Here is a 19,479-nt window from a genome sequence, read left to right as displayed (position 1 = left end):
CAGTGTAATTCTAAAGATGTGTGCAAGTGGGGTATAATGATTGCCCCAATGTAGAAAAAGGAACATGGTCCCTAATTTAGGCCACGTGAAATTTATTCCGTCCAGAAACAGGAGCATCAGGACTCTTTAGATATCAGAACGCTCACTGTACATACTATATGTATGCATGAGTTTTTTTCTGTGTCTTTTAGAGTTAATTATGACTGAATATTTGTGTATGTGTACGAACCTATCAGTGGTAGTATTATAAGACTATGCTGTTTTGCACTTGTGATGTCTTTCAGATTTCAGCACAACTCTGTGTGCAAATCACAAAGTGCAATGAAATAGGGTTTGCAATATTAATCTTTAAGCTGGTGTAATAATTTATCATTACAGACTCAGAGAAGGAAGAAGTATTGATAAGGAAGGGGTTGGTCCTTCGAGAAATTTCTGGTCTGCACCATTAGATGTATGCAACAATAAATGTTTCATTCACCCTTATTCTATTCACATTTTTTTCTTAGCATGAAAACATACATTGATCAGCTACTTAATTAAATACACATTTGGACATTTTGAGTCTTTGTTGATGTTATTTAAAAAGGTAATGATTCGAGTTATCTTAGTAAGTGGTCATTGTGTACTGGACTGCATTATATTTAAATTTGTTCCACTATTATGCCCCCAAAATGACATGGAAGGTCATTTTGACTCTGAATGTTTTATTCCATGTCGTATGTTAATCCGTACATTGCTGCACTGATGTGACAAAAGTGAAGTAAGGAAGCATGGGACTGCAGCTCAATGTGTGATAATGAAACTGTTGTCTCTGTAGTCATTTTCATTGTGCTGGGATTTGTTGACTTTTCTTTGGCAAACAAACACTGGTAGATTTTACCAATGAAGCCCAGTTGGCAGAGAAAGAGAAACAGACATAGAAACAAAGCCAAGCAGAGGTTTGTTCTCTGATTAGCTGATTAGTTGTTATTGTGTTCAAAGTGGCTAATGTGTGGATAATTATTTTGCATGAATGTATTCAGCATAGCCAAATTCAAAAGGCAAAGGACAAAAAGGCACAGGAGAAATATGAGTGTATGTGTGTGGACTGCTAGAAAGAAAAGAGAAAAAAAAGGTTGTATTGTATAATACTTTATGTGAAATCAAACTTAACAATCCATTTAAGTAGATTCTTTGAAAAAAATGTAAATACATTATGTAAATTTAGTTTTACAAGCCTCAAGTTATAGGGAACTTGTTAGAAAACATTAAAAGCCAGGCAGAGACTGGAGAGAGCCTGGAATTATGTAGCAGCAGAGCAGTAATTAAGAGTATGATCTGCATAAAAGGCACCTTTTGACCTGGACAGGTTTAAAAAAATGCTGAATAACCAATGTCCTATGACCAATCCCTGGGGCACACCGATAAGTAATGCTGTCAGCTAAAGCACACTGGACTTTGCCTGGTATGTTTATTTATTTTTTATGTTGGTTTATGAGTGTTTCATAATGCATGGCGAGTGTCTTGTTCAGTGAAGCCTAATGATGGACAAAGCATTAATTACTGTGAATGCATTTGTGCTAGAGCAGGTTTTCCTAGAAAAGCAAATAGATAAACACGTAAAAGATCAATATTAAATATAGCTTCTTGCTGTTGCTCACAGAGGATTTAAGATTGTTGACAGAGAATTTTGAAATGGACAACAGGCAGTCACCAGCTAGTGTGGCACAAATAGGAGAAATACCATTGAGTCAAAATATAAATTAAACAAGAGCTTTGTCAGTGGATGTTATATCACCTACAAATTTAATGAGTAAGATTTAAGTTTGTTAACAGCCCGTTTGCAAGTTTCTGAAAGCACTTTCTGTCACTTGATTGCAGTCAACATTTCTAAATTCCTAATTTTATGACTGCCTAATTGTTAATGAGGGGTCATTACTGGTAATTGGGATGTTCAAAGATGAGACTTGAGACAGTGAAGTTTATTTGGAAATACAGATAAAGCCAAAATAGTGACTGTATAACAATCTGATGGTCTTTGATAGTGTCTTGTGGTCATGGCCATTTTTTTTTTTTTTTTTTTTTTTAACTGGTTTCCGGGTTGAGAATATTACTTTGGAAAGGTGGAAATGAAACAGCCATTCAGTGCAAAGTGTATCTTCACAAACACAGCATGAGGGTTTTTTTTTCTTTTTTTTTTTGATGAAATATCCACACCACAATAGAGCAGCATCATCCAGGGAATAAACAACCAAAATCAGTCTCTGAACGAGGTGAGACAGTCATAACAACACACCGAATAGCTTGATAGTGGCTGAAATGTACCACCAGCCTGCTCGGCTGCAGCACTTTACAAGGAAGGTAAAAATAAAAAATAAAAAAAAACTCAAGTAAGCTTAGCAAAATAAAACATCAGCTGACATTTAAATGGGAACAGCCTGGATAGAGATGGAGTCTGTGATTCAAGAACAAAAATCAATATTTGTCAGATCTCAAGAACCGCAGACCAAAGTAAAATACTACCAAGGCCTCTGCTGGTAATTAAAAAACTGGAGATCAAAAATGAAAATGAAATTGATGCTTTTAATGCAGGTACAATCAGGATTTACAACAGCTTTTTAGCAATATTTAGCAAAAGCTCAATTTTGGTCAAGTGTTTTGCAGCATTACACATGAAGTCTTGTTCAAAAGGCCTTTTGTGTTCTTATCTCAGCTACAAAGGACCACAGTCACAACTGTAGAACAAATAAAATACACTTTAATGCTGTAATTTATTTTGTCCTATGCTCACTGTCCAGGTGGCTGAACTAGACTGAGGTCAGTTTGTAACATTTAATTATGAACAATCAGAAGGTTTATTACTGCTTCCTGCTAAACTCCAGATACTGCGAATCCCCCATTTTCACATGATTACCAAAGTGCTTCTAATTGGAGAAGGACCCAGACCTGCTATTAGGCCTCTGATCTGATTTCCAAAACTAATTTCACACTGAGAAAGCGACAGACAGATGGAGTGAGAGAAAAGCTCTGACAAACAGATTCTTGGCGAGACAGAGAGCTAAACAATGGCAGATAAATGAATGAATGGAGAGACTCGCTTGTTTTCTGCTGTCTGTTGATGGATTTCTATTCTCTTCTAGTCCTTGGCAATATTGTTAATGCACCATTCATGCCAATAACGCATACTGGATTGAAAATGGAACACACACAAAAAAAAAAGAAACCATGGGCAGTGTGCAGTTGATGCAGAGACTGAGGGAGGACTGTCATGGTGTATCAGAATGAGGCTTGAACGTTGGAGAAGTGAGGTGGAATTATACCACCTGATTAATTTTAACATCATCTTCATGTTTTTTGGAATTGGGAGGCAGAGTGTGAGTGTGCAAGGGAGGCAGGAGGGGATTAGAGAAGCATTGTATCCTGTGTAGTGAGTGTTCCAAGTGAGTTAACTCTACATGTATACCACTCTTCCCTTGCATGTGTGTGTGTGCTTTATAATATCACCTATGTTTCTATATACAGGAAGGTAAGTATCCTGTGTGTCTGTATACTGTAAGTATATTTATGTATAAATAGGTATGTGTGTGTGTTTCAGGGAGTGAATGAGTTTGTGATTCCCTCGCCCTGTTGTGTTATTGCTTATTGAATAAGCTCCATGCTCCACTGTATATTCAGCATAATGACTATAGATGTAACAACGGCACTGAAAACCTCTGGCTGGTTTAACTCATCGATCTGACACACTCTTATTGTTTTGCTCCCATTTGTAAGTGTGTGTGTGTGTGTGCGTGCGTGCGTGCACATGTGCGTGTGTGTGTGTGTGTTTGTGTGTGTGTGTGTGTGTGTGTGTGTGTGTGTGTGTGTGTGTGTGTGTCTGTGTGTGTGTGTGGATCATGAACAAACCGGTATATGGGAATAAAACTCATATATTAGACTATCTGGGCAACCTCGCTTTGATATGATGAGGTCTGGCAAAGGTCTGATTACAGATTTGTAATAGAATTGATTGATGCTACTAATCTGTGGAATGCCCATTACTCTAAAAGGATTCTAATTTAAACTTTTGTTAGGCATTGATGTGTTAATGTGTTAAGCACTAAAAGCAAAGTGTGATAGATGTTATTTATCAATTGCAAAGTGCGGTAAGCAAAAAACCTCAATCAAACCAGTTGTGATCACATCTTGCCTGGCTATAAAACACCACTGCAAAAGCACTTGGACACCATTTTTAAAGGCACCTTGGAGGTTGAAGAGCTTCCTACAGCTCTTCAGATTGCCTCAGATGCTTTTCTTTCCCTGTAATTCCAGACGGACTCCTTGAAGTTAAGGCCAGAGCTCTGTGGGAGGCATACCTGTATCTGTTGCAGGACTTTTTAATCCTCTTGTTATTGAAGCTACAGCAGCTCTAAAGGGCTCTGGCTATATGTTTTGACATGCTGCAGAGTGAATACCATCAGACACTTCCGTAATGGCATTGCCTTCACAGTTGATGAGCTTAACAGCTAATGCTTTTAGTCCCATATTGCTTCAATTTTCTTGTGTGATTTAGTTCTTGTTGAGTTCTGCATTTCCCAAGTTGTCCTTCTCTCCCATTGCTTTCTTCATTGTCTTATACTCTCAATTCCTCTTACTGGCTCTTCCCTCTCTCATTCATTAAGTACATTTCCAATTTGAAAAGCTCTGCTGGTTTGCTGCACCTAACAATTAATGATCATTTGCTGCAGCACTCCAAACAGAATTTCTCTCTTCAAGCACAGTTTCATCGATATTTGGGAACATGAAAAGAAGGTTGGAAACCAGAGAAGCAGGATTAATTTGTTGTCTTTGAGCGACAAATATTTCAACTGAAGGCAGAATAGGTTTGATAATTATATAGGCGGTTTGTAGTTTCACCCTTGAACAGTAGTTACTGAACTTTTTGAGATTGAAAATGTCAGCCACAAAGGACATTAATCAGAATACCAATGCCATCCTTGTTTTTATCAATATGTTCTCAACAGTAAAAAAGAACATAGCATTGGCACTATAAACCAATGTCATAGCAGCAAGGTTTTTATAATTACATACTTTTCAAATTGTCCTCTCTGGGCTTTTATGCCTTCTTTGTTCCTACTCCACTGTGTATTCCATCCATTTCTGAGATTGGGTAAGTAAAACAGTTGTGGTTTTTTAAAGTTTTTTTTTTTTTTTTGTCAATGGGAAATGCATTTCTTTTGATGATTGTAGTTGATCTCTTATCAACTGTCGGTGGAAGTTGTACTTTTTTTCCATGTCACCTACTACAGCACCCAGAAGCCTCACCAAACTCTGACAAAGCCCACGATCAGAGCAGCTGTTACACTTCTATGCTCTCTCTCCATTGTCACTCTCCTAAGCACCGATTTGACATGGTCCAGTAGCTGCCTCTTTGCTCTGTGAGAGCCCCTACTATCCTAATACCCCGCATGGCTGTTTGAAAGGAATTTAATCTTACAATGTAAGTCTGATCCAACAATCTTTCAAGCATTCACTCGTGTGGAATCTGTAAAATATTGCATAACTGATCACAAACCGGCACAAAGCCATTTTTATCACACACTCAGCCAGCTCATCAGAAATGTTGTTGCGATATAAGGTGTATAATCTACATGTATGCTTGACATAACTTCACAGGGTTCAAAATAAAGACACACACACACACAGTGGTGGAAAAAAGTTTTCAGACACCCCATGAATTTGTGTCACTCTTAGGTCTTCAAATGCAATTTCTTTTAGAATATTTGCAACCTAAATACTAAACAAATACTAAAAAAGACATTAAAAACTTAAAATTGATTGGTTCCATAAAAATACATAAGAAATTTTGAGTATGTTCATTTTGGTACCAGTGATCTACTAATGAAGGTCATCTTTTTATTAAAAGACACAATTTTTGTTCCCATGCATTGTTTCTATATAAAGCCAGCACATTTAAAAGTTGTTCAAAGACAAAAATGGCTACAACAAAGCAGGAAACATGCCTGAAGATACAATTTCTCAGCCAGGAAGGGTACAGCTGCCACCAGATAGCCAATAAGTGCAGATGCAGTCCTTCAGCAGTTGGATACACTCTCCAGAAATACAGACAAACCAACAGCTTGGAAGACCAACCAAGATCTGGGCGTTCAAGAGTTTCTTCAGTGAGAAATGATCGCATCCTGATCTGCATGTGCAGGGAAAACTGCCAAGTGACATCACATGAGCTTCAGCGGCAGTGGTCAAACCAAACTGATGTCCAGCGTTCCTCCCGTACTGTACATGGCAGACTTTTAGACCATGGTTTAAGGTCCTACAGTGTTGTCAAGAAGCATCTGATCAATGAGAGACAGAGGTTAGCCTGGCATTGTTGGGCCCAAGCACACAAGAACTTCACAGGGTTCAAAATGAAGACACGCACACGCGCGCACGCACACACACACACACACACACACACACACACACACACACACACACACACACACACACACACACACACACACACACACACACACACACACACACACACACACACACACAGGAATTGGAAGAAGATTCTGGGGTCAGATGAGTCAAGTTTTCAGCTTTATCTTCCTTGTGCTAATGTGAGGCTATGCAGAAGGCTCGGCAAACCATTATCTCCAGCATGTACAGTACATACAGTCAAGCATGGTGGAGGCAGTATCATGGTTTGGAGATGCATGAGTGCTGCTGGTGTTGGTCATCTCACTGTCTGTGATGGTACACTGAACTCTGCCAACTATTGTGCTATTCTCAAAACCTGCACGCTCCCTTCTGCACGTGCTCTGTGCTCTCAGGATTAGAGCTCTACTGCATGCTAATGGCAGGACTGCTAAATATTAATTTGATGATGTGATGGTTTATTTATTTTTTGTTCAATTTTGAACACATTCTCTGTTATCTGTTGACTTTGATACCAACAATGTTCAGAACTTACTTGTTGAAACTGTCAAGAATTTAGATTTGTTAGTTTTTCTTGTAAACAATAAACAAAAAATATATCATTTTTATTTGTTTGTGTCTGTCTAATGTAGCTACACATTTCGAAACACAAAAAAAGATTTTTCCACAAATATTTCATGATAATATTTGAGACTGTGTAAAATTTTAAAGGTGTCTGAAAACCTTTTTCCACCACTGTATGTCTTGCAGCAACTTCATAAAATCATGTTGCAAATACAATTATTGATTTAGATTACAGCAAAAACACCAAAAGCCTGTGGGGGAAAAAATCTTCAGCTAACACTTGCTCTTTTTTGGTGATATGCAGTGGTGGTAAACAAGCAAATAAGTTATTTGAAACCATCAGTGTCCACAGTCAGTCAAGTGGCAGTAAAGGTTTGAAAAAAGAGTTCAAATGTATTCACATTTAAATCTGTTCAGTTTTATGATTAATCTATCAATTAGGGGCTTTACCTTCAAATGTGTAATATGTGATTTTAGTGTGATGCCCTGTATGAGAAGAGGCTCCCCATAGAGATCCAAGCACCACCTTCTTCCCCAAGTTCCACTCATATAAAACACCATGGGTTTCCTCAGCAGAGGTTTCTTTCATCTGTCTTTCTGACAAGCTGAAATGTCTTTCTGAGGTATTCTATCTGCATTCTAAGCTAAATGGTTATCTACAGTTTCAGCATTTTGTTGTTTTGTCAAGCATTAAACAACTATTTTGTCAGCATAAAAACTACAGCTCTCACAGGACAATATTTTGTCCAAAATACCAACTTGTGCAATATGTATGCACTGTGTCCACTGTATGTATTTAGTTATTATTTTGTTATTTATGATATCTTCAGATGTTTGATACATTTGACAATAACAGCATGCTTACATCAAAAATATATTCCCAGCAGATCATCATAAATGCTCTCTATAAAGCAGAATCTGACTATGGATGAAGCAGACCTATGTGAATACATGATATTCCCCTCTTACATCAGTATTACACAGCTCATCAATGACTAATGCTAATAAGTACTAGTGGGTGTCGAGAGATTCTTAAAAGCTCTGAACACATCTTAAATTGTGTAAACCTACGACTTCAAACACTGTGAACATCTAAAGCACTGATATTTGTGGTGATTTGCAAGATAAAGCAAATGAATGAAGATACTTTTTGAAATAGGTGACATTCTGACAGTGTTCTTTCTTCATTTAATTTTTGTGCTTTTAACGAAAGTTAAACCCACAATTTTAGAGTTTTACCATTACCCTGGGCTGGTGTTCTTGAGGCATGCCACATCATGCCAAGCTGTGATGACAGTCACTTCCCTACAGCCTCATGGCAGGGGACAGCTGAGTTTCACTACTGTAGTAACGCTGCCAGAGTTAATTTAATTTTAGTCTTAGAGTTTTATTGTTAATGTATGCTAGTCTCATAGTTTTCCATTTTTATAATTTAATTTTTTTTATCATGGTTTAGTCTCATTTGTCATTTGTCGTGTATTTTAATTTTTATCCCTTTACAGCATTTTGAGGCTACAGCGGTCGCCATCTTTCTTGTGTAGTTACCATGGTTACTGCTTGTTCTTGTCTAAGATTGTGAGGTTTGCAGAAAAGGCTCTGTTTACTTATTCAGAAACACTCGAGGTCCTTTTATTGCCAGTAAATCCAGTTGTAATTTCCTACTGTGAACAGATTTGTACTCTCTCTATTCTTCCCGCTCACATAGCGTTAGCATTAGCACAGCGACCTGTTCTTTCTATTCATAAGAGCTTCCTCAAAAGTCAACTGGACTTCTCTTTTTGGTTCTTGATAAAGCTTCACTGCTCATCCAACAGGCTTATTCAGTTCTAGCTGACTGATGAGTCCTATTTATTTATTTTCATCCCCAAATCACATGGTCCATTAATGACCCACATGTCTTGAGGTGTGAATTGTTGTGTAACTGCTGATGATTCAAGATATTAATGATGATAAAACTTTGTGGTGAGAGATCACAAGACTGTATTATAAGTACCCGATAAATGGTGTTTTAGACTCCCTCTTCTGTTTAAAAATGTCTGTTTCAGTTTGATATAATAGATGGCTTCCTTTAGTTCTCTGTCAAACATCTTTTTTGTCGAGACTGGGAACATTGCTGTCCTCATGTAACAGGCATGTGTGTGTGGTTTGGGTGTCAAGGAAGACAATTTGGTTGAGCATTCACCAGCATTTATGTTCCTCTGCAGAAGAGATTAAAATACATTAATCGCCTTCTGGTCACCTTTCCTTATGCACTCTGCTCCCTCAGCAATGCAAATCAACGCTGTCAAACATTTTAAAGAGTAAAGTTTCAACAACAAATTTTCTCATGTCCTTGAAAGCAAATCAAACACATGATGAATATTAACACATTGTAAAAGGATGGAGTGACTAAACAGAAACCAAAGTTAGAACTTTAAATCAAACACATATACTTCTGTTTGAAAGTTTGGGGTCATTTAGAAATATCCTTATTTTTAAAAGAAAATCATTTTTTCTCCCATGAAGATAGCATTAAATTAATCAGAAATACAGTCTAGATATTGTTAACGTGGCAAACAACTATTCTAGCTGGAAACAGCTGATTTTTAATGGAATATCTACATAGAGGTACAGAGGTCCATTTCCAGCAACCATCACTCCTGTGTTCTAATGCTACATTGTGTTAGCTAATCATGTTGAAAAGCTAACTGATGATCAGAAAACCCTTGTGTAGTTATGTTAGCACAAAAATTAAATGTGAGTTTTCATGGAAGACATGACATTGTCTGGCTGACCCCAAACTTTTGAATGGTAGTGTACCTGCGGAAGAGATTAAAACACATTAATCACCTTTTGGCCACCTTTCCTTATGCACTCTGCTCCCAAACATGCAAACTAGAACAGTGTTTACACAAACTGCGCTGCGTGAGCCAAAAAAGTAAATGCCCATAAAACTTATAATAGCAGTCAAAACAACACATAACAGCTTGACAACATAATAATATACAACAGTAAACAACATGCACCAGAGACTTCAATGTAAATGGATAATTCTACAAAGAAAACAACACGACGTGGCATCAGCACCTTCTACCACAACTTACCCTCTGCAGTGCAAATCAACATTGTGAGGGGTATATGGGAAGTCCGTGAGAATCTATGGAAGACCAGGAGGCACAGACAAGGCAAAGTGCAGAACGGCAATTCCCACTGACCGACAAAATCAATAAAACAAATGGCAAAATAAAAATAATTCATTGAGATAAAATTCACAAATACTCAACCTATCAACAACAAATATAAATAGGGAAGAATAATTAATAAAATGCCTTTTTAACTCCATTACACTCAGAGAAGTGTCCCTTATCTTTTAGATGCAAATGGTTGTGGATTGCTGACAGGTGACCTGAGGACTTTTTCTCTCTTGTACCATGCACTTGTGAAGTGATTGTTTAGTCTCCATAAATAACACTTGTCATCCTGGAATGTATTCTTATTTTTAGATCAAGGTAAAGAACTTTACAGTGCTAGAGGAAGATATATTGATGTTAACAATCAGCACCTATCCACACTGAATGGCAGTAATGGTAAGCAAGAAAAGCGCTCGGAGAGCGCAGTACTCTGCCAAGGCTGCTCAATCTTTGCATCATTTCTGACGGATTAAATCTTAAAAATTTCCTTGCGCTGAGCACAGGCGTGTGTTATGCATGTGTACGTTATGTACGGATACCAATCGTGTGACCTAAATATGTAGCGGGCGGCGGGAATTGATGCGACTCTTAAACACCCTCACATTTTAATCAGTCGTTCCTTGTGTCATTTCAGATGGATAAGTCCTGGTTGATTTGTAGTCGAATCGCAGTCATGTGATCGTCAGCTAGCAGGTGATGTAGCGTTCACTTGTTGTCATAGTTACAGTGACGTCGTGCCGGGCACTATCTCGCAATGAGAAATCCTTAACAAATCCGTGAATCCAGACTATAAGCCACATCACTGCCAAAATGTAATGAGGTGGTTCTTGTGTCATTTCTGACCTTCCCTGAAAATGTCATCCAAATCCGCTAGTAGATTTTTGAGTAATATTGTGCATGGACAGACAGATTCACGTACGCCGATCATCACATTACTCTGCTGCATTCTTTGGTAGAGTAATTGAATAAATTACAAATCTAAGTATTTGGCTTGATAAATCATTTACATTTGTCATCCGTCATGTTTAAAATACAATCACTAGTCTGTGGCAAAATAAAATTGTGTAGAAACACATCATGCTCACCTTTTAACTTCAGGAAAAGCATAGTTTAGGTAGCTTTTCTATTGTCTGTGGTGAGAAATTCTACAGACATGCTGCTTTTTCCACTTTCAAACGCTGAGACTCAGTTTATCATTCTGCCCACATATTCATTACCAGAGATCCCTATGACAATGCATTCTGTATCACACGCTCCCTTGCACAGGGGCGTGATAAACGTGTTTTTTTTCATTTATAAATCTCTTATTGGACATTCACAACCTTATGTAATATTGACTCTGAACTAGACTAAAGGGAGCTTCTGTGGTTTTATTCTGAACTTGGAAAATCTGCCTTTAATTTTGCATTGTGTTTTTTGTGTGTGTGTGTGTGTGTGTGTGTGTGCACCAAATACGTGGAATTGTCTACAATACAAGATCAAGATCAATATTTTCACAACATTTGGACAGTTCAAGATAAGGATTTCAAAGTACTTCACCTCAGTGTGCAATTGTTGTCCCTGATTACCGTTTTATTTTAAATTTTTAAGCCTGCGTATTCCTCTGTACATTGACACCATTGCAAACAGAGGAACCTACAATGGTTTTAAAAGCTCAAGGAAAGGTTTAAATTAATGCTTAAATTGCACGTGGTTTGCATACTCTCACCCTCGATTTAGGCTTGTGGTCAACTGTAGTTTTATAATTTAAAAAAAAGGTGTCCAAAAAACATTTCATTTGATAAATTTGTGTGTTTAGATACATTTATATATACGTCCCTGACTGCAAGATGGCAACACCAGTTCATCAGTTTGTTGGGCAAAAGAGGAGAGAGACGTAGTTACTATTAACCAAAAAAATTGAATTACTTTTTTTTAGATGTAGCATATACCCAAAAAGCTAAGTTAATTATGAAAGCAGAAACACAGGAGTAAAATTTTATTTTTTTAATGCAACTTTAAAAATGTCCAACCATGTATGATGTACTTGACAATTTCTTACTGTGAATGTTCTTTGCCATGTCTGTATATAATTCATTATAATGGTATTTTTGGCAATAGATTTTTGTTTTTCACCACTGGTAAATATGACTGTTAAAGAACTCATCAAAATGCATATAAGCACAACAAATCAATCAAACACTGTGGGGAAATGAGGAAACTGTATTTTCATAAATTGATTTCATTTTTTTTCATTCAACTTGTCATTTATTGCTAAATAACTGAATTTCTGTCTCTCCTACCTTTTTAGGATGGTATGGGGAATCTGCGGGTGACCAAGGAAGGAGTCAGACTGGAGGGGGTTTCTGAATTCTTACTGCCTTTATACGTCAAAGAGATCCAGTCTCGTAGGGTAAGAACACATCTGGTTGTGTATGTGAGTTGCTGTGTATGTGCTCAGTGTAGCTGAAAAAGAAAACTGCGGTGTTTAATTAGTCTCAGAACCCGTGCACATGAAAATCAGGCACGTGCACATAATAAAAGCACCCAGAACTGTACCCAAACGCAGAAAAACAACCTCATAATGGAACATTTCTGCTATACACAGATGGAATCCTGTGAGTCCAGGACTGTGATGGATGCCTTTCCATTCTGTGTGCTTGTATCACATGTGCATGCCTGGTTGTTACATGCCTGCATTTTGAAACCAATCAAAGGCCACAGAAAATCGTGGTGCAGCATAGAGCAACGATGAATGAGTTGTTTAATTGTTGTTTGTACTTTGATGTAAATGCAGTTCTCCTTCAATCAGCTTAATCTTTTCAATTGCAGCTGCTTATATTTTGTACTATGTGGTTAAATTATGTTGTTTGTGTGTGTGTGTTTGTGCATATGGTCCTTTGTTCCTCCCCCTATAATGAGCAGAAATCAAATGTTGTTCTCAGCGGTCAGGGCCTATTTATCATGTATGTGACATATTACAGCGGTATATATGATCCAGCACTCTGCCACATCTCCATTCATCACACACAGAATCATCATCGATCTCGAGGCAACATGGACACTTTGTCATTCTATGTAGGGCAACCATTGTGACACAGTGTGCATACATGCTTGAGTGTGTGTGTTTATATGTGTGAATAGTAGCAGGCGGTATTCACTTGAATAGCGTCAGAATGCCACAAACACATTGTATGGGTTCATTTGAAAGGGGGTTGGAGATTCAGTCGCATAGCAAGAGATTAATAGTGTGATGAAGTAGGGAAGAAAGACGTGGAAGAGATGTTCCATTTCCTAAACAATGCCAATGCTTCGTCTTATCAGCTCTCTTATGTTTGGAACAATGCTGTTTGCTACATGGGAAACATTAGCCTTTACCAGTTCAGCATATGCTTCTTCTGTCACTTACTATGCTGGAACACATTTGGAGGGACCATTTTTACGTGGCCAAAAGCATTAACCTGGAAACGATGAACAAATTGTTGACTGCTGTGTAAACATAGTATATGGAGACGGTCATGGTGAGGAGATGGCATGAAGTGATTTGAGAGGTACTGAGAAGCGTATAAGAGGAGAAAAAAGTAATAAGGGAAGTGAAAAGAGGCAAGAGGAAAAGGACAAAGTGGTTTGTAAGAGGACGGAGTGTTGACAAACACTTGTTCATAAGGAGTTGTGAATGGACCAGATAAGTGAGAAACGGCTACAATCTGTCTTCAGATCTCTGAAATGTGGCTTACGATTATATTTTATCTTTACTCAACACCAAAAAACAAGGAAAAGGCTGACATGTCACAAAGGTTTTCTGCTGGTTTTGCACCAAAATTGTTGTAAATATATGGACTGTAACCCCAGATGCTCTCAAGACTATTTGTATAGAGGGAAATTACTGTAGACGCTTTTTATCGAGTGAAGTATAAAACAGGCTTTTACTGACTCGACAGATGTTTCTTTAACATATTCACACACCCTTTGTGGTTTAGTTTTGTCACAATTTTATTTATTTTTTTCACATTTAGAGTTATTTAAGGCACATTTATGTAATCGGCCTCATAAATTAGATAAAAGAATTTAAAAATGCAAAAGATGAAGTGAAGTTTATAGATTTAGTGTTCATCTCAAGGATTCAAGCTCCCAACCAAATCTAACATTGTCAAATGTAGTTATGTAATACAGTGCCATTTTCATGATAGTTACACATAGATGTAGCACATAATGCAAATCTTACACACCTGCTCGATGTGGATTTGAATAAATACATTGTATTAAATGAATAGAAATGAATAATTGATATGCAAGCCTAAATATAACTGACATACAATTGACCTGAATCTAATAATTAGCTCTATAATGACATACTGAAGGGGTTGTTAAAAAAAAAAAAAAAAAAAAAAAAAAAATTTGGCACATTTTATTCCAACATCAATGTATTATTTTTATGCTTCACAATATATAGTTTCAATTATTCGAGTGAAATCGTCAATCTACACTTTTCCAGGCTACTGTTTATCAAATGAAACCTGAAAGGCAAGAAGCACATCTCACCATACAGACATTTCCCATTGGATTTACAGTAATTTCTCACTCACATCAACGCGGTTAATGCAATTTAATTCCATCCAAGTGTATTGCTTTCAACATTTCACTGAATATTATATCAGTGTCTAAGTATGAGAACATTTAACTAACAAACTTTTAGTTTTAAATAATTTCTGAGCTGCTCAAGGCTGCACATAACTGTTTGATCAACCATGAAAAATCATGTTGGCCAAATTAAATGCCTGGATAGAATCACTTGCATATGACTAATTTATGTAGTTTCTTTGTTTTCTCTTGAGCACATCCGCAAAAAAGTAAATAAATAAATAAAGACAACGTACACTGTGTACTTTTTACACATTGTGGTTTTGTTTCCTGTAAACCTCTACACTTTTGCGATAACAGCTTGTTTGTGTGTGCCTAAGGTTTGCATGCATCTGTTTCAGTATCTATTGTTATTGCTGGCTTCCAAAATGCTTTTTTCCCTTTCCACTTTATTTCGACTACACATTGTTTGTCTGTGAAGAAGCCAATGCATATCTCTGTAGGTGCAGGTTTGTGTGTGCGAGGCAGAGCTTATCTTTTTACTAGAAAGAAAGCAGCAGGTTTCCTCTAAAATTTGCTAAACAGCAGGAATGCTCTTTATTTTGATATTGACAGTCGCCACACTTTTACTGTGAAGTGTGGTTGAATCTGGGGGAGAGCAGACTGAATCAGAAGTATCCACTAAATTCCCTGAGGGTGCAACAGTCTACTGCTTGTTTTGTGAAGAGATACGCTGTGGAGAGATGGGGATACAAAAGAGAAAACCATAGAGAGACCGAAAAACACCGAGGCAAAGGAAGAAAGAGATGCTAAAGAATAAGGATTGTGAAAGGGGAATTTGGTGAGAGCATAGCGGGTCCTTTCACAAAACTATAAATATCCATTAACATCGTTTGACCAAGGCTAAGCTTTACAGATGATAGTTGCAAACCACGAATTCCATTAGAAGCTTGCTACACCCCTTTACTGTCAACAAGGGTCGATACTTATTGACTAATATTCTAATCAACAGTCCATAGATGTACAACTGATTTAACCATCTTCAAAACTGCTTAAACATTGCTATTGGGTCATTCCACCACAAGTCACAAAATTTTAAGAAAACTTCCCTCCTGACCATCTCATATTTGTCTTTTTTTTCTGCGCATATGTTATGAACTGAAACATGTCAGAGGTAACATTAGTTGTGTTATTCTGTGGTGCAATGTTTGAAGTGACATAACTTGGGAAATAATGTAGCCAGAACCCTGAAATTTTGTAATCTCATTGATATGCACCTATGGTTTTCAGTGGCACATCCAAGTATTATTGTCACCAACTTTCCCAACACAGTGTTTCTACGAGACAAAATCCTTGCTAACAACGTCATAATCAATTAAAAGAGCTCCTAATAAAGAGTGTGTCTGACTAGTGCTACTAGTACCACTTTTCGTAAAATTATTTGAAGTCCTATCAGTTGCGAAACCATGATTTTTATTTTAGCCCAACAACAATAATATATAACTCTTCCAGTTGGGACCACTAACGGAGTGGTTTCACCTGTCATACCTGCTCAATGCATTTTTAAATATTGGCCATGAATGCAAAAATTGAATAAATCTAATAAAGTTTGTCTGACTGGCCCTGTACTCTACATTTTTAAAGCTCCGAGTGGTCACTGCTAATTGCAAGAAAAAATTCCGCTTCTTAGGGTGAACAATGAAGGTTTTCTTCTCAGTGGAAAATTGGAGTATAAAAAAAACATTTTTTGACCAAATTTAAATAATAATAATAATAATAATAATAATAGTAATAATAATAATAATACATTTTATTTGTATAGCGCTTTTTAGAACACTCAAAGACACTTTACATGTAAAATCAGCAAACATTAAAAATAAAGGACCACCATAAAACAAGTCATAAAATATATCATAAAAATAATGCTGTAAAGACATGACAGAGAACAAAACAGTGGAAGAATTACACTTCATTGCATTGTTGTGTCCAGGTTCATGTGTGTAAGTACACTATAATAATCCCAAAAATGAGTGGCGAAGGATTTCAGCTCCCTATAAATTATGAGAAACTAAACTGCAGGATAAACGTATAGAGCTGTAGGAGACCGAAGAAGGAAAGGATGTGGCTGACATTCCTCCCACGCAACTGTATTATGCTTTATTCAGAAACATCACAGACTCACACACATACACATATTTTGCATAATTGGGGCCATCCTTCAGCAGTGCATTGTGGGAGAGGTAAAAAGAACATTATGTGTCCCAGTGAGCGCTAAATACAGAGCACTGCATATAAACTACATACTAACAACAACAGCAACACAGTGAGAAATTACACTGGCTGGGTGGGTTGGAGAAGATGAGGTGCAGGGGAGAGAAATATATTTATGGAGAAGAAAGGGAAGGTATATAAAAAGAGAAGAAAAGGTGGTTGCAATGAAGAGGCAAGCAGGCGTAAACAGGTCGAAGAAAAGTTCTGAATATAAGCACAGTTTTCATAGAGAGACAAAGGACAGCAATAAAAGAGACATAGGGCAATATAGGTACATATATTGTACATTTTGACTTTATTGTTTTGAGAAATATGGCAGTGTTTCACATTTTAGCACAGTGGCCTTGATTTTGATAAATGCTGTAGGGGTCAAACGGTTTAATCACAGTGTTGTTTGTTTTGTTTCACCTGCCCTACAGGTAAATGGATTACTGTGTAGTTTCAGTGTGAGTAATTTTGGCAGAACAAACCTTGCCGCAAATGTCATTTTTTCGCCATTTTCCAGCCCCAGTCCACCTCCACACGCTGGAGTGTCTTTGGGGCAAAACCGTGCACCCCAAGTTGCTCCAAATGAAAGGCAAGCATTTGTGTGTGTATGGATGACTATAAAACACACTGCAAAGCACTTTTCAGGACTTATCTCATGTATAAAGGCTGTATGTGTGTGTTTGTGTGCTTGCAGTTCATAATCACATAACAGATGAATAAATACCCTCCCATGTAGAGAGGAAAAAAAGCAAACACTGCATAACAACTAGAGCATAACTGACACAATTACCACAGGATCCCTGTGCTTCAGTGAGGCACAGAACATTCCCCTGCTTACTTGTAGGTTCACCTAGTACATATCAAAACTGTTTGGGCAAAGAATGAAGCTGGTCACCAGCCAAAATATCTGTCAGCCAGCGCTTGGAAGCTACCAGTCCCACAGTGCATTAGATTGGTTCTGACAGTAAGTGTAGAACCGCATGTGTCTGAGATCAACAAAAAGTTGCAGATGCAGACAGGACAGGCTGGGCGAATGTGTCCACTCTGTTCTGATCGCCCAGCTTCTGGAGGCTGTCCCTTGGCAGGCTAACACCAGCTCAGTTGGCTGTGAATACAAATGAGTTGTCAGATTTTGCTTATCTTCCATGTTATTTACAAATAATGTCAACTGAAATACATCTGTACATGTTTGGTCCATAGTTTGCTATTAATGTTAGGGGACTCTGCAAGAAAGCGCACAGTCTGATGGAAGCAGAAAATGAGCAGCAGTTGAATGATTTGTAGACTCACTCTTCCATCTTATCCTTCTTCCTGTGCAGACTTTGTTGCATTACAGCAGCATCACCATCTTTGCTTCTCCTTTATCGCGATTAACATGGTAATTGAACGGCTTGGTCATTTCAACGTAAGCGTATGCTATTTTGTGGCACTTATTGAAATGACTGATGCTGATGTTTTGTCTTGGGATAACAATCTCCTTTGGTAACAAGGCAAGACAGACTATGTTAAATAGTACAGGAGAACTGGCAAATGAGCTGTGCAGGCAGGTGGCTGATGACAATGTAATGGCCTGTTTCAGCTGCACATGTCAGGAAGAACAAGATGGATAAGGTTATGACTCCTGTCACAATTTTAACGCTTCAATACTGTTGACATGCACATTGATTATGTCACCTTTTGTGGTGTGCAAAACAACATGGGGAGTACAGCTGAAAGCATGTCTACCACTACCTGAGGAATGACTGACTTGGAGGTGCATATCGCCGCCTGTTATATATACGTAGAACAGGATTCAGCTCTTGGTCTAATTGGCTGCAGTAATTTTTAATTATATTAATGATGTGCAACAGCAATTGTACTTTAGTAATCCAAAGAGGAGGGTAATTTAGTGCCACTCGGCAGACTTTCTGACACTGTCTGTAGCTCTAGCGTTCGACGTTGAGCATGGTTTATTTTTCTCTTTGTCTATCAAATGTTCATACCAATAATTACCGACAATGTTTAATTGAAAGCACCGTGTGGAAATTTTTCAAAAGTTTAGCTGAATTGAACCACCTTAAATCTTAAATGTAATCCCTTTAGTCTATTCATCAAGGTACACAGATAATAATTTTAGTGTTAACACAACAATGAAAACATACGCAGATAAATACATTCACACAAATTATAAACTAAATAAGGATAAATGAATGAATCTCATCTTGATAGACTTCAAATAAAGAAAGCAAGTAGAACCTGGAGGCACATGGAGGGCAAACAGGGCAAAGCTTCTGCAAGCTGAGGTTAAAGTTCGTTGTTCCGGTGTCACCGGGTGGGAACTGCACACCGGCTTCTGCAGTGACCCCGACATCAGATCTGTCAGCCTTCAAAACAACGTCGCCAGGAGTGCATTGCCTATAGGTAGAGATGGTGAGGGACACAGGGTCATGGCTGTCATTACTGGCAAACGTCTTTTCCCATAAACCTCAGGCTCTATTAGAGGAAGTCTGCAGGCATGAAGGAAGTTAACAAGAAACCCGGGTGGTTGTGG

General features: G+C 37.7%; 1 protein-coding gene across 2 annotated transcripts in view; it reads left to right on the top strand.

Annotated features, from left to right (window-relative positions):
- LOC111574999 (zeta-sarcoglycan) overlaps positions 1–19,479 on the top strand; it is a 356,768-nt gene that overhangs the window by 223,145 nt on the left and 114,144 nt on the right. For both annotated transcript variants that reach the window (XM_055010305.1, XM_055010306.1), the window contains one exon: positions 12,421–12,522. In XM_055010305.1, the coding sequence (XP_054866280.1) occupies positions 12,421–12,522 (102 nt within the window). The remainder of the gene's footprint in view (positions 1–12,420; positions 12,523–19,479) is intronic.

This window comes from Amphiprion ocellaris, chromosome 4 (assembly GCF_022539595.1).
Source record: "Amphiprion ocellaris isolate individual 3 ecotype Okinawa chromosome 4, ASM2253959v1, whole genome shotgun sequence".
Taxonomy (NCBI): domain Eukaryota; kingdom Metazoa; phylum Chordata; class Actinopteri; family Pomacentridae; genus Amphiprion; species Amphiprion ocellaris.
Note: the sequence above shows the minus strand (reverse complement) of the source record. Positions and strands in the feature narration are given on the sequence as shown.